At 33.0% G+C, this 24,975-nt stretch overlaps 2 protein-coding genes and 1 long non-coding RNA gene across 5 annotated transcripts; 1 reads left to right on the forward strand and 2 right to left on the reverse strand.

Annotated features, from left to right (window-relative positions):
- Positions 1–766: 766 nt before the first annotated feature.
- Positions 767–7,031, reverse strand: LOC103497419 (B3 domain-containing protein Os01g0234100-like). 2 transcript variants are annotated; one of them, XM_008459609.3, is made up of 7 exons: positions 6,708–7,031; positions 6,502–6,582; positions 5,708–5,739; positions 5,431–5,593; positions 5,129–5,335; positions 1,922–2,012; positions 767–1,825 (listed from the first exon to the last, which is right to left on the reverse strand). In XM_008459609.3, the coding sequence occupies exons 1-7, from the start codon at positions 6,840–6,842 to the stop codon at positions 1,068–1,070; spliced, it is 1,467 nt and encodes a 488-aa protein (XP_008457831.2). In that variant the 5' UTR covers positions 6,843–7,031; the 3' UTR covers positions 767–1,067. The 2 variants fall into 2 exon arrangements, with proteins under 2 accessions (XP_008457831.2, XP_008457832.2); XM_008459610.3 differs by having other exon boundaries at positions 6,502–6,605; positions 6,708–6,751.
- Positions 7,032–10,738: 3,707 nt separating this feature from the next.
- On the forward strand, positions 10,739–24,467 carry LOC103497418 (methionine aminopeptidase 1D, chloroplastic/mitochondrial). 2 transcript variants are annotated; one of them, XM_008459607.3, is made up of 11 exons: positions 10,739–11,152; positions 14,658–14,805; positions 15,137–15,206; positions 15,830–16,058; positions 17,196–17,357; positions 17,460–17,501; positions 19,363–19,434; positions 19,583–19,662; positions 20,830–20,927; positions 21,547–21,594; positions 23,939–24,467. In XM_008459607.3, exons 2-11 carry the CDS (start codon positions 14,688–14,690, stop codon positions 24,082–24,084), a joined length of 1,065 nt encoding a protein of 354 aa, XP_008457829.1. In that variant the 5' UTR covers positions 10,739–11,152; positions 14,658–14,687; the 3' UTR covers positions 24,085–24,467. The 2 variants fall into 2 exon arrangements, with proteins under 2 accessions (XP_008457829.1, XP_008457830.1); XM_008459608.3 differs by having other exon boundaries at positions 10,770–11,152; positions 14,650–14,805.
- LOC107991570 (uncharacterized) lies at positions 22,472–24,015 on the reverse strand. Its single transcript, XR_001763752.2, has 2 exons — positions 23,880–24,015; positions 22,472–23,109 (listed from the first exon to the last, which is right to left on the reverse strand). It is a non-coding gene; the product is annotated as an uncharacterized LOC107991570 (long non-coding RNA).
- Positions 24,468–24,975: the final 508 nt, after the last annotated feature.

Raw genomic sequence — 24,975 nt, forward strand, 5'->3', positions numbered from 1 at the left:
CAAAGGTCAAGCGTGCGAATATACAATTTTTAAAAACTTGAACTACAAACCTTGTGTGTGCTTGATTTAATTCAATATTGTCACTATATGAAAAAGCTATAGATAATATATCACATATTAAGCTAGTAAATGTGTGTATATGTATATATGTATGTAGATATATATGTAATCTAATGCATGTACGTATATTGACATACACTGGTTGATTGGTGGATTTAGTGTAGCAACTTTATACTCGTACCTATAACTAACATTATATCAACATTATTGTTTGGTTTAGTGGCAAATTAGTCTTTTAGTCTCTTCTAGACCTATGTTTACGTCCCACTCTTTTTTATCTTTTTCAGATTATTTTTATGAATTATAAAGGTCAATAAAAATTGTGGCAGGATCCAGCCCTAGGTACATGTATGTATATTTATATATATTTGTGTTCAAACTATAAGATATGCAAAAGACATAAATAATATAAAATATATTAAAAAACAAATTTAAGTGTAGTCAAAACACATATTTTTTTATCGATGCATGAGGATCTTACGTAAAACTTTGAAAATATTCCTTTGAGAAATATGATTAAACTATGTAAGAACAATTTTAACTTCAAGAAACTTATTTATAAAAGATAGAGTTTTAGAGACACAATGGAGATCATATTAATACCATTAAACCAAATTCACATTATCGTTAGAATAGTTTTGAGTCATTTGGATTAGGATTATTTATTACTTTACATACCCAAGAATTAATCGAGAGCAATCATACATTTGTTTTCTTACAAAACTTTTTATTATTTTCACAAGGTTGAACAAATGTGTACAAGGGAAAAAGTGAATTTTTAATCAACTAATAAGTTCACCAATGAACATATTTGGCCTACTTCACATAGTTGAGCAAGTCATTTCCACCGATCCAATCCTCATCTTACAAGTGTTTTGTTTAGTTACGTATTCTTTTATTTGTAAATATTCATTTTGCAAGATTAGATAAAAAGGAGTACAAAGCATTGTACTAAAAAAAATGAAGAATAAAAAAATGAATATACAAAAACAATAGAGTACATATGATTACCATGGAGCAGAAACTTCTTCCTGGAATTTGGACTTATAAATTTCAGCTTTAGAATCTAAGCCATCAATGGCAGCTCCAAATCTATCACAAGCTTCCTTCAATTCAACAAGCTTTGTCTCGATATTTCTGATTTCATCACGCACATGCACTTGGTCATTATTGGCATCTACCAATGCTCTGAGATCCAAGGCAATTTCTGATTCATATGCAAGGTTTGCAAGCCTATGGAGACGATTACGTAAAAATCCAACATTCATACCGAAGAGCTGAAAGGCTCGGAGAGTTTTGTCCCATGCAGAAAACTCGTCTCGTGAAGTAGATAGATCGCTGGCTTTAATTGCATCGGCTATAGTAATTGTTTCGGAAATAACACCGATAACTAACTTGCGATTCATGCCTTGGATGAGATTTTCATGGAGAAACATATTCTGACTACAGCAAAGTTTATAATATCTTTTCCTTAGGTCTCTTGGCAGTTCAGAATTTATTGATAGTCCATCAATTACAATGTTGAAGTCCTCAAAGCTCTTGATTTGCTTAAATGGAACTGCTGGATAGATGTCGTAAGCCTCCACTATTGCTGAAACAACCTCTTCACTAGTATTTACATATTGTTCTGCTACCTGGTTCCTTGAAACCGACTTCAACGGGATTGGCTTTTTCTGTTTTTCAGCCGTATCGAGCAGAGCAGACCTTACACGTCTCTTGTTTGAAATGTCGTTAGCCATGTCACCCTTGTAGTCTGTATCTTTTCCTGTACGTCAACATTCAAGAGGACTTGGATTCATTAACACACAAAAGTTAGCAAATAGATAGATATTATTAACAGAGTATCAGTGAATAGAATTGCCTGCATCGCTGTGCCTTGTACGAGACTCCAAATTTAGAAGGCCAAGGGCACCATCCACTTCGGTCAGATCGCTTGCCCTTGTGACATAAACCTACAGTAGAAAGTAAATTATTGGGAAGGACCAAATAAATTACGGCTCATTGATTAAAAATGAAAAAGGTGGTACGTTAAAACTCTTTAGTCTTTACTGCTAAGTAACTGAATGCCTTCTCCTTTCTACTTTCCACTCTAGCAGACTCCATTACAAAATATTCTCCCTACCTTTATAATAGAACCTACCACCAGAAATACATAGATAGTAATATAAAGTGGCCACAATGGAAACTCTCACCAAAAAGATCCACTACCTCTAAGATTCTAATACCCTCTATTTATAACCAAGACACCTCTAGCTAATTACCACAATTCCCTTACTAATATTATAGTAATTTTAATTCCTACCATGTAACCCCCCCAAACAGTACTCTCACATTACATGGCCATTCAAAACAAACCTTGTCCTCAAGGAGTGGGTTGTATCATAACCATTATAGGTACTACGAAAATATCCGAACTCTATTACTTTTTTCTTCTACGTCTGTCTTAATAAATTTGCCTGCTGATTTACCTTCAGCTGTTATACCTTGTGCAAGCTCCACTTCAGTGGACATCCCACATAATGTCCATCCTATTTAAACACAAGCCAAATCTGGGATCGTGTATGTTCTACATCTTGCTATATCCTCTGCTCTTATCTTGATCATCCAGCATGGTGATAAGCCATGGCTGAAGAGTTCATTCCCCTCCAAGAATAAGGCACATGGTTATTGGTTCCTTGTGACTCTGCCACGAATTTGGTTGGCTATTGATGGCTAATTCAAACCATGTATAATTCTTGAGGCCCATCTTGTTGCAAAATGTTACCATTAAATTGAAGGTATTGATTTCAATAAAACCTTTAGCACCACTATCAAGAAGGCTACTGTTCATGTTATTTTGGCTCTCGTTGGTTATCCGGTGAACTCTACATTAGTGGGGTGTCAAAAATGCCTTTCTCCATGACATTACACATTAAAAGAAATAGTATTTACGACTCATAACTCATCTGGATGGTTTAATTGATACATCATATCCAGTTCATGTGTGCTTCTTGGACAAAAGTCTCTATGGTCTCAAGCAGCCCCACATGCCTGAATGGAGCATTTTACCTTCTAAATATTGACCATTGGTTTTGCTGCCTCCAATGCTAATTCCTCTTCCTTTTTTTTTTTTTTTTTGTACACTACATTGGTTCTTCCTTAAATTATCTTCTACATGTATCTCCACATTAAAACAGCTACTAGCATGTGAGTTTCAAATTTCTGATCTTGGCCACTACAATATTTTTACATTTGGAGATTCAACCTTTGACCAGTGGTCTTTTATTCAATCAATCAAAATACTTGATTAATCTCCTTCTTCCGGAATGGGTTCAGCCAAATTGTGCCTCACTCCCATGTCTACTACCACTGATCTTCATGGTACTGCTCCTGCCTACCATGATGCAACCTTCATTGTTAACTTGTAGCTTGTCAGCTCTCTTCAATATTTCATATCCACCCGATCTGATATTATCTTTGTCGTGAATCATATGAGTAAGCTCATGCAACCTCCCATTGTTGTTCATTCACAATAGTCAAACATATTCTTCGCTATTAGTGCTGTACAAAAAGATCTTGGAATTCTTCTTTGACCTAGTGATTTATCTCTCACCGATTTTTATGATGCTAATTGGTTGGTGATTCCTTTGATTGTTGATTCACATCTGACTTGTCTCCTTTGGGGCCACTCTTGTTTCAGTTTGCCAAGAAGTAGCAAATTGCCTCTTGTTCTACTGGAGTCGAATCAGTCACTTGCTACCACTAAAACCAATTTCCACTGGCTTTGCCAATTACTCTATGATAAAAATGTTTACCGAAAAGGCACCTTTATTTTGTGATGTGGCAATGCACATGCTACATGTTTGGCAAGCAATCCCAGATTCCATGCTTGAACAAAGCACATTGAAATTGACTCACTTTGTTCAAGAAGGTTGTTCACAAATATATTATTGTTTGTTTTGTCTCCTTCAAAGATCAAGTGGTTGATTTGTTCACTAAAGCTTCTCTTCCAAGACCTTACTTCATCGTGGAAAATTCATGACTTCTCCACTCTTATGTGCTTTTGGGAGAACATTATCTTAAATTACCAATCCAGCGGTTGAAGACAAATTTAATTATATATCGCTAACACTCTCCCACTTCCTTGTGAGTTTGAAATATTTGAAAGCCCCAACAGGTGGAAATCAATTTTAATTGGAGAGGAAACAACAGTGCAGGGGCTTGAGAACACAGGACCCCCTCCTCTGGGACCATCTTAAATCACCAATTTACCCACCAGCTTAAACCAGTCGTTGAAGACAAATTTAATTATATATCACTAGCACATTAGTTTTTTATTTACTGTCATAACCTATTTCTATTTACTTTCCCTACTTTTAGTCAATTGTTAATGTACTCATTCGTATTTATTGGCTCTTTTCCCTCTTTCAATACAAATGAAAATAAACTGAATTCTTCACGCCTTGAACTGCTTCAACTCTAACGAACTTCATTTCTGTCTGCATTAAAGAAGATCCTCCCTAGCCTCCTGTAACTTGTACATCTGCCACTCATTTCTTCATAATAGGATTTATCACCTTAGTTTCCCCACGGCCCTTACCCACTTTTTCCTTGTACACATAAACGATATTGGATGTTTAGCATTTCTTTCAAGAAAAGTAAATAAAAGAAATGCTAAAACTTCATCCAAAAGTTTTTTCTGGTGAAGATGATTGATTTTAAAATTAAATATTGTACTGTTAGTTTAATCATCTCAATTTTTATTCTAAAGGCTCAAAACGTTGACATAGCTTACTGTCCAACAAAATGTAGTACACACGTGAACTGACATATTAAAATGATTAAACTAAATTCTCGAAGAAACTACCATCAGTTCACTCCATCTCATATGTTCCTAAAAATTTTCTATATTATGGACTTCACTTTGTAGCCCAACTTGTCATATTGTCTCTCTGATTTAAAAATCTTGCATTAAAACGGATGATATGTGGGCTACAGTTATATCATCTCAGTCATGATCATATTCAGAGTTCAAAAAGTAGATGTACATCATCAAACACACATAAATTGTAACAACTCAATATATTACCTTAAATTTTGTGGGCCCTACTAGTTGAAAGACCAAAACATCACCCTCAAGTAACTTGTGTGCAGCAGAAAATTGTCTCCATCCAGCACTCAACCCTGTCTTATGTGCAATATATTTTACTTGAAAATGTCTCCCAGCTTCATCTTCTAAAGTCATTGTACTATCTCTTGCTGGCAAGTATGACTTACAGAATGCCCCAGGAAGCCCCTGTTATTTTATTAAGATAAATATATATATTGGAAATACTAACAGTTAATCAATTATAAATTCAACTTTAAATCACGTATTCTTGCAAGGCCTACCATCCAAAATAAGCTTGCAACATGTGATCTGACCAATGATTTCACAAAGCTAGGAAATTCTTGTTCCAAATTTGATCGAACCTCAAGTGCCCGCATCACAGCAGATGATTTAAATTCCCCGGGAGAGCATTGCTCATCAAATGCTGCCTTATTTTGCTCAAAGCTTCAAAAGCAAAAACATTTTTGTGATTAGCTTATAGTTAAACAAACGTTCTGTTATACGTCTGCACAATTTTGCACATCAACTGACACAAACCACAGGCCATAATGCACTTACCTCATAAACTTCCCTCCAGGACCCGTTACAGCCTGCAAAAGAATCAACAAGAATTTTGAATCAGAGAATTCCCAAAAGTCCAACACTACCTATAATAAATCTTGGCACTGTAAAGGGGAAAGGGTATGAATGGAGTCCGGATTTCATCCACTATGGCAAGAAATAAAACCAAGATGTTAAAATGGTTTGAAAACAAGTTCAAATGAAAATGGTCAAAAATGCAAGTGAATGATATGATATGGGACATTCCATTTTACAAACCAGTAATAATCAAGATTAACAATTGGTGAAAAAGAAAATGTAGCTCCATTATATATTAAAAGTTCTTTACAAGAATACCCTGCCCTTGGAAATAAACCAAATCCCAACTCTGAAATATGGAGGTGAAATGGTAATCATCATCATTGTATTTTACTTGAGAACTCTATTCATGTCTTAGAATATCAATTCAACTTGTCTATTTAGTGCATGTTATGAAGTGATTTTGAAATGGTTAAACCACTTTTTGTAATGCTTAAAATCACTCAAAATCAATTCAAAATTTTATATTTCTTAGGGAAAGTATAATACTATTACAATTGACTTTGAATTATTAAAAGCATTTTTCTTCGAAAATAACAACAAACATATCCATAGAAAGTGCATATGGAATCTGTTTCTTCAAATAAAAGACAACCACACCACTAATACATACAAGAATCTTACAGGGAATTTCTCTCTCCTAATACATATAAAGAAGAAAAATGAAAGACGAAGGAAAAAGAAAAAAAAAAAAACAAAAGAACGAGTCTCACATGGCTAGTTTTCCAATCCGCAAGTCTCTTCTTAACCTTCTGAAGCATCGGATTGTCGTCCATTTTATTCCGCGCTTTACCCTAGTACCAATGCGGATCATGACCTATTGTTAATCGCGAACACAAAGAGAATCATAACCAAAAATATAAATCTCAGAACAGCGATTAGAATCCATTCCGAGAGAGAGAGAGAGAGAGATACAGACCGAGGAAGAAGCAAGCCTATGCCTCGGACTTCTGGCCAACAGGGTAAGCGCCATATCTCCGTCGTCGTCCGCCACCGTCGCCGCCGCTGAAGATTTCAATAAAATGGCATTTCGACCCCTGGGTTGATGCTCCATTTGGGTTAACGAAAATCAACTCGCACCACCTTTAAAATAGTAAATGAATCTTTTGTTGTTGATATATTTTCATTGATGTGTTAATCGGAAATGTGTATTCTCATGTTGGAAGAGCTGGATTGACGGAGCTTGTTTCTTATTGTTAGGTAAGTCGTTGTAAGTTATTGGCGTTGGATTCATCTTTCAAGTTTATATTCTTCACTATCTATTCCTTATATTTCATCCACATCTACATATTTTCCTATTTAAATAAGTTTAATATCGTCCGGACGAGAATTGATAATTTTATTATATCGTAGAAAAATTGAAAGACAAAAATTGTACTAACTAGCAAGAAAAGAGATAATAATAGAACCAACTAACGAATCTTATGATTTAATGTAGTTGTACGCTTCCATTAATATATCATTTAAACTTACTATACAAAAAGATAGACACGTTGAGAATTTTAATCTTGATTTTAAGAACAATTCATTAAGAGAAAACAGAAAGAAAATATGTGTATCGCTAAATTTATAATGAAAAAGACTGTTGATTTTTTTTACTTCAAATTTAGTTTCGATGATATTCATTTGTCAATCTTTTTTGTATTTAATGTAACATTATTTTGTTGAGTTTTAAGAAGAAGTTTTGATTTTGAAATTTTGCGGTGAATTTTATACTATGTATGATTTATTTTTAGAAAATTATATTGATGTAAGAATTAATTTGATAAAGGGAAGAGATGAGAAATAATTTACCACAATATATTGGATCTTGGTCTCATTATTATGACAAAGGTATTTTTACTACTAAGAGTGCCTATCATTTGTTCATTGACAAAATGTTGCCTAGTTCTAGTGGTGGAAAGTGCTCAACAATATACTGCCTTTTAATTACAATCTTTTCCAAAAACACATCATTGATTTTAAATGGTGTGTGTCGTGGAAAAGACGAAGAACAAATCGAGCATATCTTTCTTAAATGTAAGTGAGCTAAGAAAATATGGTGTCTGCCGAGTTGCGGTTGTTATCCATTCAAGATGTTTGTTATTTTTGTTGTTATATCCTTCGTTTAAAAGGGAAATCATTTTCCTATTAGAAAAAAAAAAAAGGAAAATTATTTTGTCTCCCTGAAATATTATTTTGTAAATTTCAAATATTTTTGTTCTAAAAAAACTAAATTTTTTTATGCTCAATTGTTAGTGCACGAGCGAGAGGAGGTAAATACCCGAAAAGCAATATAACTAAGTTGAAAGCATTAGTTTATGAACTTTGAATTGAATGCGACTTGCACACACATGGGGCTGAAAATATTTGACATTGAAATTTCTTAAGAGTTGCTTTGATAAAAAGAGAAATATAATCAAACTAAAACAAATAAAAAGAAAACAATAAAACTTGGGTGGCTAATACATGTCAACAAGTGCATATTTTTACTATGTTTTTTAATACTTTTCTTTAGTAAAAGAAGAACCCCTCGGATGTTCCAAATTAGATAAAATGAACAATCACTCATCTTTGAATTGTCTAAAGTGTGTTTTTAGTGATTTGATCAGTTGATTATATGAGATTTTACATACATTTTTTTACTATTTTATCGATTTGGATTTCAATGCAACCACATCAAGCCCTAATTATCAAGATACGAGCTTAATCACTTCTCGTTGTTATTTTCTCTGTCAAAGTTGTTATATTCAACAATTGAAATGATGGGTAAATGTCTAGAGCACGATTTTAGGTCATTATTCAATCACTTTTTGCCTATAAAATTAGGAGAAGTCTCACATTTCAAGAATCGTTGAACCATCTCTTGATCGTTAAATCTCATTCTTCCAAACAACAAGCTTCAAGAATGAAAGTCTCTATGAGGCTTTGAACGTTCTAGGTTACCTTCTACCCCGTTGAAACATGTGAAGAAGTGATGTTCGTCCTTGAAAGAGATAAATCATCCTAGGAAAACATTGGTCGAGTATGAGATCTGTAATGCCTCAGGCCTCGAAATTTAGATCTCTAACATTCCCCTGCATCATCTATGCAATATCATCCTTACTTGTTTTAAAGGTTTACTTGTCTTAAAAGTTTATTAGAGAGAAAGTTCACAAACCAACACGAGTCCTTTCAGCATGTTTTGTCCTCGTCCTAAGAAAATTCCTAGGTCATCCAACATAGGATTGTTTCAAGCTAAGCACGTTTAACTTTGGAGTTTATATAATTTAGTCACCAAAAAAGAAGGTGCACTTTGTAAACTCAAGACATTTACAAGATCGTCACAAGGTCATTCTTATTATATTTCTAACAAATCTTATAGTTTATGTTTGCAATTTTCCATCTCAATTTCTTTTCATCAACATTTACCTTGTATCATGATTTTTGATTTAATGAAATCTAGTCACTATTGTTAATCATGAGCTAAATTCTCTGAGGGGTTCATTTATCTAAATACCTTAGGTTTTATGGCTTGAACAATGCTTGTCTTTTATATCTCTTTGACTTTTGCATTTCCTTTATTGAGTTTATGGATAAATATTCATAAGTTAACTAATCACTTGATTTAGCATCTTGTGGAGTCTTAATGTTGAGAAGTTTAAGATATAAACTAAATGTCACAAAGAAATATGGGACCATATACGAGCTTAGAAAAATAAGAGGGTCATTCGCCTTAGAAATAAGAGACACCAGTATTTAGCTATAGCATTTATGAGCTATAAGAAGGGAATCTAATGAACATACAGATTAAAAATTCCAAAAATATATGAGATTAATTCGCTAAACTTATTAACCACACACTGCAAAAATTTGTGGCTATGGATATCGACCAATAACAACAAGTTAGTTCTTCACGAGTGTACATAATACCCGTTGGTCAAATTACAGTTTTACCCTCGAGTTACCTCTAAATCCTTAAGTATTAATGCTCATTTTAATGAACAACATGTTTATGATCCAACCATTAAGTAGCAGACTAGTGAGAAGGTAGAACCCTTTGTTTAAGTCTAGGAGATATCACTTAAGGGAACACTCGTTACTTACCCTAATGTTGGAAATGAGTGAAAACCCATCTTGTATTATTATGTTCTTAGCTCCCTACTCGATCTTGTCTAAAAAATTATAGGCATATTGAATCGATGTACTAGCCACTATCATCCATACAAATCAAAGGATAATCTCTCGTGAACAGGAGTTCATAATATAATTAAAGAGAATAAAGGCTAATTAGTTGCTTAGGTCATCCTATTGAATAAAAGTATCCTAACTAGTCAACGGAGTTGCATATAGTGGTTACTATTTCGTGGTCCGTCTTATATATGCAAACACATTACATAGAATACCCCACTTGCATGTCTTCTCAAACGCATTGGATCAATGCGTTTGTATCAAGTACAAAGTGAGTTGTATCCATAATGTCACAAGAATAAGGTAATCAATCTCATTCATATCCATAAACCCTTTAAGTTGTATCTTATGAGTAATTGAACATTGACTTTTGTTCACAAGTCATAAGTCATCCTAAAATGTTAGTTTATTAAATTTATGATTATTAAGACAAGACTAATATATTATTGAAATAACAATGATAACTTTTTATATGTTACAACCAATTATTTATATTTACTATTTATGAGTTTTCGGACATAAACCCAACAAACTTCCATTTGAACTAAAACTCTAGCTAGGAATCTACATAATGTTAATAACCAAAACAATGAAAATGATAATTATATGTACACGTACAAAACATAAAAAGTGATATACAATTACAATAAATTAAGAATCTACATATCCATTACACATCTTTCCATTTTCTTTAGATTATTTGTACATATCTCGTAGATTTAGACTCTCAATCGAACACATTAGTTGAGAGAGCCTCATTAGATAGAGGAATGACAATGAGATAACAATCTTCTTTAAAGAAGTGAAGATCAATTTAAGTATCGAAAAACCATTAGCCAACTAAGAAGAATGTTAGTTCCTTTCGGACAATCCGACTTCCATAAGCCATTAGAAAACTCCTTATCCATACTTTCAGCTGCCGTTAACTTCTTGAAAAGAGGCTTAACTACAAACCTATAACACTTCATTTTGAATTTCTCGTTAAGAAGTAAGAGAAGCACCTTCACTATTTTGCAGCTCTCAAATCAGATTTCTTCTGTTCTTTGCTGCCAAAAACCTATGAAAAAGAATTAGAATCCTTGTCCTCCAATACATAAATACACATCAATTCATCTTTAATTGCTGCAGAATTCCTCGCGGCGCTCTTCTCCTCCTCTGTTTGCACCGCCGCACTGCCCCGTTCGTGCACAACAACCACGACAATACCAGCTCCAGGTACCATCTAAATCTGTTCTCATGTACTTGTTTGCTTTGGGATTTCACTTACGCTGGTTCAGTTTTGGTTTCAATCGATTTGCTTTTACGTAGATACTTTTCTTTTTTCCTATTGTTTTTAAGTTTTGATTTTTGATTTTGATTTTTAATTTGCCCATGCTTACTTCTATGGTGGCTTCACATGAAGCTTTCCATCAATTTGTTAGAGCCCCTTCTGTATCGTCTTCCATTATTTGGCCCTTCATCTTCCCTTCATCTCCATTGTTGAACAAGGAAGAGACGAGTTTTTTTTACATATATGACAAGTTTGCCCCTCCCTTTTTCACAATTGATGTCCAAGTAAAACCCTAATTTAAGCAAAGGGGTTAATTGCAACAATTAAAAAAGTTTTTGGGATAATTGATAAGTTAGAAAGTACTATGGTAAGACTCCATAATTTATTTTCTCAAATAAAAATTTAGAAGGAAAAGAAGGTAGAAAAATGGTAACCAAATAAGATCAATAGTTCAGTTTTATTCTTCAACGAACATCGGTTTTAATCCGTTGTTTATAAAAATGGGTTTTAACCCAAATATATAGGCTTAATTATATAAGAAGCTTAAAATTAACGCACATTGAACATCAAATTTATACAAAAGTAAGGTTGAAATAACCAACACTAGGAAGAAATTTGTAATGACATATATGGAAAAATATAAAAAATAGTTTTCTCATTGAATTTCAAATTTAAGTTCGTGTATTTATTATTCTTTCTGGTTTATAGCATTTAAGGTGAGATAATATGTATATATTTCATATATTTTTTTTCATTGTATGATTAAATTCAATTTATTTAATGTAAGATAATACATGTTTTTTATTTTTAATTGTAAATATTTTATTTATTTTCGATATAAATTCTATTTATTTTCATTTTTTATTGTTATTATTATATGTTTTTTTACATGATATTTTTTTCTTTATTTATTCATTCGTTTTTATGTTACTCGAGTTTTGTATAAAGATATACGTTTTTTTTCCATTTTTATTTTTTTTATTCTACAAACTCTATAGTTTTTCAAAAATATACCCTAAAATATAACAAACTATTTACTGTTCATAGAGTTAGCCATTTTTTAAATATTTCATGTTTGTCCTTCCATTTTTTTTATAGCGATTTATTAAATCTTATTTGTACGTCGTTTAGATTTGGTACCCAAAATTTGATTCTTTCTATCATCTTTCTTGTTTTTCTTTTTTTAGCTTTTTTTTTCTTTTTTTTTTTTATTCACTGTGTACATGGTCTTTCTTCTTTTGTTTTTTAGCTTGTTTAGATTCTTTTTTACGTGTTAAAATCGTTTAACCATTTAGATTAGGGTAACAAAAACTAATAGATTGTGTATAAAGAATCTTAAAAAAACTAGTTTAGTCAAATTTAGCCCAATTAGTTAAACGATCGTGTAACCAAATTAAACGATAGAATTGAAAAAACAAAAATCTAAACGATCGTGTACCAAACAATAGTCAAATCTAAACGATCGTGTACCAAATATATTATGCGCATGGTTGACGGGGAATACCTTTGTATTTTACACGATGGGCCTATGAGTTTTTTCCGTTTTCGGAATTGTTCTATACAATGTAAATACTTTGCCATTTTTTTTTATGTTTTTTAAAATACCCCATTTATTTTTTGTGTGGACAAACATATTGAAAAATATATAAGATGATATACTGTAAAATTGTATATCGGTGCACTTATTTGGTTTAGTTATTAATTTTAAATAAATATCATGTTTATATCAAATATAATTATAACAATTATAGATTTTTAGCAAGTTACGTAATAGTAAAATATATTTTATGTACTTTCTCATGTATATTTAATTATTTTGCATATATATATCCCATATTATATAACAAACACATGTAACAATGTTCTATATAAAACTAGGTATATCCTTAAGACCCAATTAATCTGATCCAATAATATCCCCTTGTATATTACAAAAAAAAACATGTAAACTAATCCATAATATCCTTGGTATATAACGAACAAACATGTAAACGAATCCCAACTTTATATAAAAATCATGAAATGATCTTTAAATAGATGAACAACGTCGAAAATTGGATGTAACATAATCGTTATAATTTGAAAATATATTCCTCTCAACCTCAACAAAAATTAATTTTTACTCATATAAGAGAAAATCAATTGAAAAATCTAAAAATACGTATTAATAATCATTTAAAAAATACATACATAGGAGGGTAATCGGGTAGAATATAGAACATGAAAAAAATATAAACTTGCCGAAATACATGAAGGAATGAAGAATCTTTATACATATTAATATAAACTAATGTAAGAGAAAATCAATTGAAAAATCTAAAGATACATATTAATAATCATTTAAAATAAGCAAGTTTTGATGGGAAGAAGAAAAAAAAAAAAAAGAAAATGAAATGAAAACAAGAAATGAATGGTGGGAGTGTTTGTTGAAAAGGATTGTAAATAAATATTTGTTAATTAAATTCAATTAATAACAACATATATACCCTAACTAAATCATAAATACAATCAAACAAATTAAATATAAAAAATATACTAAATAGTTAATAGTTCATATATGTTCATTTTAATATCCATAGTAAATGCTCTCTAAAATATTTATGGTAAATAAATATAATGGTTTTTATATAAATCTTTTATTTTAATTTAATGATAAGATCACGTTCGTCATAACAATTTACTAAATCTTATTAATGAAAATAGCTAAATTAGATCCTTCTAAACTCTTTACATTTGATTGGTTCTAAAAATGGGTCCACTATTGTGTCTAAATTACCCAATCCCATTTGTTAAATTAAAAAAGTATTGTTTCGTAAGACACATATGATAAAAGATAACTTTGTGGATGTTGAAGTGAAGGTTAAATTTCTAGAATGATTGTATGGAGGGTCCTTTTTAAAGAATCAAAATGAAAAATAGCCTGAGTTAAAAAACAATTGAGATTTGACCTTCCATTGGTGTCATGATTCCATGAAATTACACTTTTAACTCTTATTCTTGTTTCCATTCTCATTTTGCAGCGGTGTTTTTCTTTTTTTTTTTTCATTTTCCTTTGCCATCATCTTGTTCTTCCATTTTCTTTTTCTCTCATGTGTCTTTTTTTCTCCCTCTATATTCTTGATTTGCAAATGCTAGAAAGAAAAAGAAGAATCTGAATAAAGAAAAGAAATTATTGTAGTTGTTCTGATTAGGAATTAAAAAAAGGAACGAGAAGCTAGAACTAGAAGTTACTAAAAAATAGTATTCTCATTCTGGCACGGAAATTAAAGCGAGAAATACGAACGAGAACAGATGGAATTATCTTGATAAATTAGGTGGTTGACGTCATCATGGTCAGAAGTTGAATTGTGGGACAAATGGCCTCCATTTGGAGGCATCCGTACAAATTTCCCTAAATTCCTCACCTGACATATATGATTCAAAAAGATAAATTATGCTGTAGTGTTTCAGGCTGAGCTTGGATTGTGAAAGAAAGCGAAAATGGTCGGAGCTTTGGTGTACGGAGAATCAAAACTCTTCTCGTCCTTTCTGGGAGTTGGTGCTAACCATTTACTTCGCTCTCGGCTGCCTGTTCATCAACTCTTTGCCAATAATCCAGGTATTCTTTTAACCTTCCTCCTCCATTTCCATTCTATATTGCTCCTTTTGTTCTTTCTGAAAACTTGTCTTCTCGCTTAATTAGTTAGCAACTTAGCAACTCTTTAAAATCCCCTGTTTCCTGTTCTTCTCTAGTGATGATTTGTTGTTATGCCATTGCAATCTGAATTCAGCATCCAATTACTCATTAATTACAGTGGTTTCTTGTGCTAATTCGTTCTAGTTTGATGTGTTGTTATAAAATCACTTGCTTTTTTTTTTTTGTTGCTTCTGTTTTTCTCTTGAATGCAAAATCTGGGTAACATGGAGGTATTTCTTATATTCTTTTGTAGGAGGCAAACATGTCTCCATGCAATTACCCAAGGCGCTTTCTGGTTTGACCAACCTCTTCTTCAGTAGAAGGTTCGAAGCTCAATAGTTTTTCGCTCTCACCTTTTGAAATTTACGGTTATTTGAATTGTTAATTTGCACTTAGACTACCCAGGATGTAAATTGTTCCTTAATTCTTATGGATACTCACATGACATTAAATTTTATTCATTCCTGATTTGTGGACTTCGAATGACATATTGTGATGAAAATTTCAAGTTACATTTCACAATGTGGCGGTGCTCATCGTAGTTGATTCTTGATAGTTATATAAGTTATGTTCCCCAACTCAGTTGACGATCATATAGTTGACAGGATAGTAGGATGATTCTCATTAACATTTTAGATGTCTTTGTATGTGCTTTGCACATTTACACTTACACAATGTGAATCGCAAGCATCTACCCTCACGCAGTTACGTATGATATTTGTAAATACAGAGCCGTTTCGTTAGACATCCTATTTAGATTGCTTTGTGATACAGTTTCGGAAGGGGTTATGATACATTTAGATATTTGACATGGAGTTGGAACTTTTGAATGAGCATGCTTAAGAATTATATCCATTATTGTTTCTTTTATTTAGCATATTTTAAACACTGGGATATGTTGATTTTCAGAAGGTGTCAAGTTAACTATTTTCATTGAAATTGATAGAAATTTGGACGAGATGCAAAATACGAAACGTAAACGTCTAAGACCTGGAAAAATTTCTCCTCGTCTACCTGTTCCAGACAATATACCAAGGCCTCCTTATGTGAAATCTAAACAACCACCTGGAATTGCTAGTGGACCTGAGGTGCATGATGAGAAGGGTATAGAGTGTATGAGAGCTTCTGGGAGGCTTGCAGCCCAAGTTCTAGAATATGCAGGGACATTAGTCAAGGTATTTTTCTGCCTATTATGGCTGGTTGCAGAGTAAATTACATGTGTCTATGTGCTCTACTTTCTTCTACAATTCTACTTTCAATTGATACTTCGACTCTCTATGAGTCATTGACATTGGGGGTTGAAATCTGACAAATGAACATATTTTGGCGTAAAATAGTGAAATCTGTCCCAAATAGATTCCAACCTCTGGTTTTTGTACTTATTATTTTGAAATATGCTTGCTCCTTTCCAGCCAAGTGGCCTAACAAAGAGTTGACATTACATCATTCCCAAACAATCCTCAATCTTTTACTTTTCTCCAGAAAAATGTCCCTATAGAACAGTGGAGTGAAGCTGCGTGCTTCCTTCTAGCTTTATTGAATTTTGACGTGGAATGTATATATATATATATATATATATATATATATATATATATATATATATATATATATATATATATATATATATATATATATTAATTGGATACTTGAAGTCAATACTGATGAAAATTTTCAGAAGTGGTATCCTCCATGCACCATGTATCTCAATCATTTTAGGTGTGCCCTTTCTCAAAAAGGAGGAGAGCACTTAGATCATCTGTTTGTTCATTGACACTTTGATAATATACTGAATGTGCATGTGTTGCCAGTTCCTTCCTGCATTCTCTGTTGGTGGAGCTCCTTGCTTAAATATCTTTGATTTCCTTCAGTTAGTGAGGCTAAGAACATAAGGTTGAATGCTACACAAGCTATTTTGCTGGGATCTTTTGAGAACGGGGAATGGAATTGTTTGTGAACATGCCATGGGTGAAATGATGAGCTTTAAAGTGAGATGTCTTAATTCTTCTCATTGGGCTTCTAACCATGAAGAAATCTTGTCGTTTACTCATGTCTCTGTTTATATTGGTAAATTGGGATTATTTTTATGATCTCTCAACTTTTGATCAAGTTTGATTATTTATCTGTACTGCCTATTTCGATTACATTTTTTTTTTTCATTTACATGGTTCTTATCCAAGGAAAAACAATTTAGATGTAACAATTCATTTTATTATTATGTTTAAACTACTTATAGTTTATCAGTTTATGCGGCACCCTTTGGGAATCACCATTATATTTTTTTGCAAAATTTTGATTCTTGCATCTATTGGCAGCCAGGTATTATGACTGATGATATTGACAAGGCTGTTCATCAAATGATAATTGATAACGGAGCCTATCCCTCACCTCTGGGCTATGGTGGCTTTCCAAAGAGTGTATGCACTTCAGTGAATGAATGCATTTGCCATGGAATACCAGATTCCCGAGCTCTTGAGGTCTTCTCTATGATACTTTGTAACATCTACAAAGTTTATTTACAAGTCAATTGCTTGTTTTTATGATAATGAATTGAGACATCCAGATCTTTTTTTCTCCAGGATGGTGATATTATCAATATAGATGTTACCGTCTATCTAAATGTAAGGATTTGCAACTCTGAGCCTAATTTGTTTCAACAGATGCATATTTGAAGATTTAAATATTTATTACTGGCCTTTATTTGACCTTGTGTACCTATTTCTTTCGTTTTATGCACTATGCATGAGAATCTGAAGTCATATAAGTTTATCTTTCTGTTTTTTTTCTAAAACTTCTTTCAACTATTGAAAACATCGTGGGTGGAAGCAACAATATTCACATAACTCATCTTCAATTCGTGCATATGACAGCCTTTTATTCTCCTCTTTTGATGGCTTGAAGATCAGAAACCTAATCTTTCTCATTGGAACCCCATTCTAATATTTCTCATTGAAACCTTAAAAGCTACCTTGGATCTCAAAATTAACGTTTCAAAATCTATTGGTGAACGCTGCATACATGCATATGCGTATGTCCATGGGTCTTAAGATTAACCTTTAAAAGCTACCTTCAAAATTAACCTTCCAAAGTCTATAGTTGTTGAAGACTCTATATAGGATATGTTCATGCTGGTAAACATTTTGTGTTGATTTATTATTATTGTTGTTATTTTGTTTACCCCAGCATGTCTCTTGGGGTGAATTTGAAGGTTCTCTCCTTTTAGAACGTGGTATTATAGAAAATTGAGCAAATTATATGTTGAAGAACAATAATATTTTTAAAGACAAGTGGCTCAACCTCTTTAGATTAGAAAATATGTAGCTGTCTCATCCGTCTTTTAGCTCTTTATCTGTCTCAGGGTGCTGAGGGTCCTAGGAACATTGGAAGGTTATCATTTTATGCATAAACTTTGTTGTTTGAAGGAATCACTTAAAATTTCGAATTGTGAAGTTTTTGCAAGAAACAGTTTTTTAACTGGCATTAACATGCTTTGCTTGGATAGACTGGAAGAGGTTGGTTCCCTGAGGCCTGAGGGAGGAAATGTTGTTTCTGAAACTTGAGTTTGAAGAGGTGATTAAAAGTGAGACTATTAGGTGAAAGCAAAAGGCTTAGTTTAAATGGGCCAAGGAGAGTGACAGCTACTCCTTAGTTTCCATACATGCAAATGATGAAATTTTTGTGAGATTTCATTAGTTTCCATACATTACCATGTAGTCTGTACCTGTGGTGTGAATTTTTTTTTTCTGACAAAGTAAAAGGACTACAACCCAATTTATACACTCTAAAGTGACCATAAAAAAGTGATTTCAAACTTGATGGTGCCTATATATGTAGGCTATTAAAACTCTAAGTTGTTTGACAATTGTAGGATTAGACACTTATTTATGAGATTGGGTGAGGTATTTGTAGGCTAGCTTGTACACTAATTGTAATTGGAGTGAGAAAAAGGAGAAGAAAAGCAAATAAAGAAAAAAAAAAGGAAAAAAAGAGGAAAGAAGTCTTAAAAGGAATAGAGATGTAGAAGGAACTATCTATGCATATGAGCCTAACAAAAAGGTCCTGATACAAACCCTTAAGAATTCAATTGTTTAGAAACGCATTAAGCTAGTCACTCCAACATATTCATGCCCATGAACTTGTCTCTTGTCTTTCATTTTTGCACTCTTTAAGATTCTAGGTCATATGTAGGGCTTGGGCATCTAAATAAGTAACCTTACTGCTGGGATTTCAAAGCAATCTTGATGTTCAATACCTTATGATGATTATTGTTTTTTTTAATGGGTGGCTGTTGTAAAGTGTCTCTTAAGCTGATATTCATACACTTTGTTATCACTCATTAGATGGATGTTGATATGTAAATCTCATCTAGAAAGGTGGGAAAGCAATCAAAGCATTAATCTTTTTTCTTTCTTCTGTTGTTTAATAAAATAAAATTTTGTGGCTATTAAAACTATTTTAGTTATCTGAAATTGTAATCCGTAGGGATACCATGGTGATACTTCAGCAACTTTCTTCTGTGGAGATGTTGGTGATGAAGCCAGAAAACTTGTCCAGGTAGCTTTTTCTGTCTTCTTTTGTTAATGAGTAGCTATACAATTAGATATAGCCATGTTGTTGTTCATGTCTTTTAACACGTAACTACTTGTCTATATTTTTAGTAATATTTCTTTCTTTTGTTGTTCTTTTCCTCAATTCGCTTTAGGTTACTAAAGAGTGCTTGGATAAAGCAATATCCATATGCGCACCAGGAGTGGAGTTCAAGAAAATTGGCAAAATAATTCAGTAAGGAAACCCACTTTGTACTGCTGAACCATATGACACCATTGATGATTGTAGTTTCAAGGTTTAGATATCAATGATATTTTCTGTTACCTATCAAAAGAGAAGGTAAAGGATTAGATTTATTTTCTACTCTGGTTCCTTAGGTGTGACATGATTGTGTTAAAATACCACAAATATGAACATGTTCTAATTTAAAAAAGACAGTTTTTGTCTCTGCTTTTATTTGGAAACGTGTTATGTGATAGAGATAGGGAAGTAAAATCTCTTTTTTAAGAACTAATGGGAAGGGGAAGGGTTAAAGAATTAGCTGAGATTTAATTCAAAGAGGATTCTTTTTGTAGCTTTTGTAGTAGTTGAAGGTTTGGAAGTTAAGTAAGAATTGGGGTATGTTTTGAAGTTGGACGTTGAAAGCCCCAGTATAAAGTGAATTGGCACTTTCCTTGATCTTGTTCTGGAGTTAAAAGGCTATGGTATCTGGCAGAGATAATGGATAAGAGGGTGCGTTTTTACAGAAAACTTCTCTGTTTTGATTAATAGTAAGCCTAGGAAAAATATTTCAGCTGAAAGAAGTTTGAGGCATGGCGATCCCATCCCCCTTCTCTTTTCATTATCAGTGATGCTTTCAGCCGAACATAATTTTGTCAAGAGAATAGAATCTTAAAAGGTTTTCAAGTAAGGGAACCTATGGTCTATGTGTTGCATCTATAGTACATTGATGATACGATTATCTTCTGCTCGGATAAGAAGAAAACTTTGAGGGGCAGGTGGCTGTGGAAGCGCTAAGTGCTTAGAATTCATCGGGAAAAACTAGGATTTTAGGTAATTGTGCTTTGGGAGCTCTTTTGTGGCAGATTTGGCTGAAAAGAAATGATAAATCTTTTCAAGATAAGTTTTCTTTATTTCGATTCTTTTTGTATTCTTTTACATATCACATCATTTTTGTGGGCTTCTTTACATTTCAAATCCTTTTTCCAATTATCGCCTCCAAGATGATTGTTTTCCCTGACGGTTATATTATTGTTAATTTTAGTAATGTTTCCTTATTGTATTTTTACTTTCCCTTACTTAGAATATCTTTGCACACTTGTATATCTATCTCTCAAACCTTGTCATAAATTAGAGTTATGAAAATCTCCTTTCTCATAATTCTCTGTTTCCTTAATCAAGTGACCATGCAGATAAGCATCGATATGGTGTCGTTCGACAGTTTGTTGGCCATGGTGTTGGACGTGTGTTTCATGCTGATCCTGTTATTCTCCACTTCAGTAATTACTCCCTTCTTTAGATGCTTGCTTTTCTTTTTTTGGTAAAAGAAACAATTCATTGATATGAACAAGGGGAAGATCCCAAGCAAAAGAAATACTGATGTATGGATCGCCAATTACTGACTAAGAAGGATAAACTAGAACAAGGGAAAGGTGTTTGCCAATTACTGAAGATGCTTGCATTCACAGTGTGCTTTTATTGTCATGCTGGTTTATCGAACATGGTTTTGATCTTTACAAGTTCTTTATGCTCGTGGTTATAAAATAACAAATAATTTCACAATGGAAGTGTAATGAAGTCATAAGATCCATATGAAGCATGGTTAGCTTCTCTTTCGATCGTAATGAAAACTATTTAGCTGTGAAGAATATTCTGTAAAGAGATGTTTTATATCGCTTATGCTAAAAGTTGAAAAATTATTTACATTGTGAATAAATGACTTGTATGGACGGTATGGTGGAACCTCATCCATCTATTTGGTGCATTTTTCTCTTTATAATTTGCTCAAGAAAAGATTTCCTGCTTCAGTTTATATGCTTTTTTGTTGTACTGTGAAGTGTGTGATGCTTGGATTTTTGTGAAATTTTTTAACCAAGCAAGATTTCTTATTCTTTTCAGGGAACAATGATGGTGGGCGCATGGTGTTGAATCAAACCTTTACAATTGGTATTATATTTCTATTGGTTTTAACCTTCCTATTTATTGTATTTATATATAATTTTTCTCGGATGGCACTTGGAACATGCAGATGAAGTCCGCTATAAGTAAATTAAGTCATTGATGGAAAGTTCATATATAAAGTGGTTGGATGAAATTGCATTTGCAATTATATTTCTAGTATGATTTGAATCATAGTGATAGCATTATGATAAATTTTATTTCCATCCATATTTTAGTTCAACCAAAGAAAGCTGTTGGTATACCTCCTAACTAGAATAAGATTGGAATATATTGAAATATAGAAGATGAACCACGAGATAATCGAGTACTAAGGCACTTGGAACCTCCCCTCTTCAACCCCACTTGAGAGTATGTCTACCTAAGCCCTAGATCATTCAACAACTACCTCTTTATATCAAGATATATTAACTTATTCTCTATCTAATTACCCTTATGCCCCTTACTAATGCCATAATAATCTCCCCAACTTGGTAACTTACTCTAATGTTATTGACATATTTTTGTAAGGTCCTTAAGGAGCATAAGGTACCAACTTGGTACCTTATTCTACTGTTTTGAGATTGGTAGAGTCAAAACACAGGACCTCCTTGGACCACCTTCTCTAATACCATATTAAACCACCAATTCATCCAAAAGTTTAAGTTAGTGGTTGAAGGCAAATTTAATTATATATCACTAATAAATTACATAACTTGAATGAAAGCATTCCAATTAAGACAAATATCTTGAACCGAATAATTTGAAAATAACTTGGAAAGGAAGCATCAAGAGGAATCTCTGACTCTACCAATCTCAAGACATTATTTGTCTTTTCAAAACTGGAAGACCTTGCCTAGTGTTATATCCCTGGGAACCGCTATCATTGAAAAATTAGGATCATGACCATTTTAAAGGACCTCACAAAAAGGGGTATTTAAGGCTACATCTACGATCTACCCATAACAAGCTTATAGTAAGGACTTTCAAGAGAAGCAAAAAGAGCTCTCTGGTAGTCCTACTTTGTCCCCTCCGTCTAGGTTCAGCAAATCATTAAAGATTCAGCTGAATCCTAATCTTAAATTCCATTAGCCGACTTTTTAATACACAAAACATTAATGCACGTCTCCATCATCTTTAAGCTAAAGGCGCTGTCACGCTATGAAAAGAGGCGCTAACCAGGAATCTTCAAGCCAACCATGTTCTCGTGACCAGTAAGAAGTGAATGCTGCTGGATAATATTTCTGAATTTGGAACTGCCAACCTGTTCCTTGCCATGCTATCATCACCTTGAGCTCCTTGGCACTTCGTAAATATTTTTCATCCCAGCAAAATCATAGTCAATTCATCTTTATTCTTCCAGCTTTAAACTCAACCTTTGAACAATCTTGTATAAGAGGGCGTGCCCCTGCGGATCATGGGCTTACCACTTGGGTCACTTTTTGGCAACTTCAAAAGCTTTGTTGAGGGGGGAACTAATGCTAATTCTTATATGGCAGCTGTCATCTCATTGATGTTCATCACCTGTCAGAACTCTCAGTGGTCAAGATTTTAGATAAAAGAGAGCTCTTTATATGAAATAGAGAACGCCTAGGTCAAACTTTACTTAAATTTGGTAGGTTGGAATGCGGGGTTAGGTTTATCAACTCACAGCACTAAATTGGTAGCATTATGATGGTCTACATTTATTTTGGTATAAAGTCTAGTTTTTAGGCATTCAAAACTTATGGATGTAGGCGAGAAAAACTAATCACCATAAACTTTTCAATACTGGACTTTTAATGATGAGAACACTAACTTTTGTTGAGTAACTCGATGGTAACTTCAATTGTGTGATCGATTTGAGCTTTTAATTCTACAAATTCAGCTCTTCTACTTTTCTTATTCTTCTTCTAGATTCACCAGATCAATGCTCTCCTTGCTCTAGAAAACTGATCGTCCATGGTTTAACTAGGATTGAGCATGCAAAAGATGTTTCTCATTTAGGGACTGTGTAATATTTTCCATTTCCAAGACTCAAACTTGCAAGGTCCTACAATATTCTTCAACTACAAAATTAGACTTCTTTTTGTTTAACACAGTTCAAACCTCTTTTGCATGTACATTTTCTTTTCAATATCCCATAGTATCCGGACCAATTTACGTTCACCTCGGTTAATCTCATGGGACAACCCATCTGACCCTACAACATTTGGATGTCAAGAAAACTCTAAGAAAATTAATTCGTAGGAAATTGGAAAATATTCTTTTCGCATTTACATTGTACAATATTTTATTCATATTAAAATTCATACCTTCATCATCTTGCGCCATTGCTGATTTCTTTTGTGCGCATTATTTAATTCTCGTGCAGAGCCGATGCTAACCATTGGTAGCAAAAATCCTGTCATGTGGGATGATAACTGGACCGTCGTAACTGAAGATGGGAGCCTGTCAGCACAGTTTGAACACACTATCTTAATAACCAATGATGGAGCTGAGATATTAACGCGGTGTTAAACAACAGTGAATCTGATGGTAATACTTTGATATTCCAATGAGTGGTAAAAAAAAATTTCCCTCAAGCCTTCAATGATTTATCACTTCCAAATGTACGTATCAAAAGCCTTGGAGGCACCATTAATTTTGCCATCACTATCTTTTTATAGAAAATAAGTTATTCGTTGTAGGGCCAGTGATGATCAGTGCCCCTACCCCATTAAGAAAATTCTTTTAAGTTTTATCATGGGACAGATAGTTGTACAATGTATTATGTAGCAAAGTAGGTTTGCTTCAACTTGGTATTGTCTCGTCAGACAAGGATTGCCTTGATCTGTTATTTTTCCTGGTGATGGTTCTGCTGGAGGCAATAAAAGGGAAGGAATCGAGAAATTTAGAATGAAGAGAGATATTGGAGAATGCTTTTTCTCAAGTAAGGTTTGCTGTGCTTAATTAGAACTTAATTCTTGTAAGGAAAGAGAGCAAAGAAAATCAGAGATTTTCATCTAAGAGAACGCCATAGGAAACCTTTTTGTCTATGTGAGTTGAAACGAAATTGAGTTATAACCATTTTTTTTAAAAAAAAAAAGAGTTACCAGTCTACAAAAGTAGTTTTAGTTTTATTGAGCTATTGCAACTCGCAGAAGTTATGTTAAGAGGCGGCACTACTATATTAGGTAATCAATTAAGTGTAATAATCTAGATCTTCATGTAGGAATTAAAAAGTCCAAGGAAAGTTCTTCAAAACTACTTCTCAGATTCTCCTTAAATCACGATTAAATTTCAAATTGGTGATAATTGACATATTTACTTGCCATTTAACACATCGACATAGGACAAACTTCAAGATCCATGATCATATTTGGCTACTAATTCATTTCATTCTCCTCAAAACTTCTTCACGTGAAAAAA

This window comes from Cucumis melo, chromosome 11, assembly GCF_025177605.1.
Source record: "Cucumis melo cultivar AY chromosome 11, USDA_Cmelo_AY_1.0, whole genome shotgun sequence".
Classification (NCBI taxonomy): Eukaryota; Viridiplantae; Streptophyta; class Magnoliopsida; order Cucurbitales; family Cucurbitaceae; genus Cucumis; species Cucumis melo.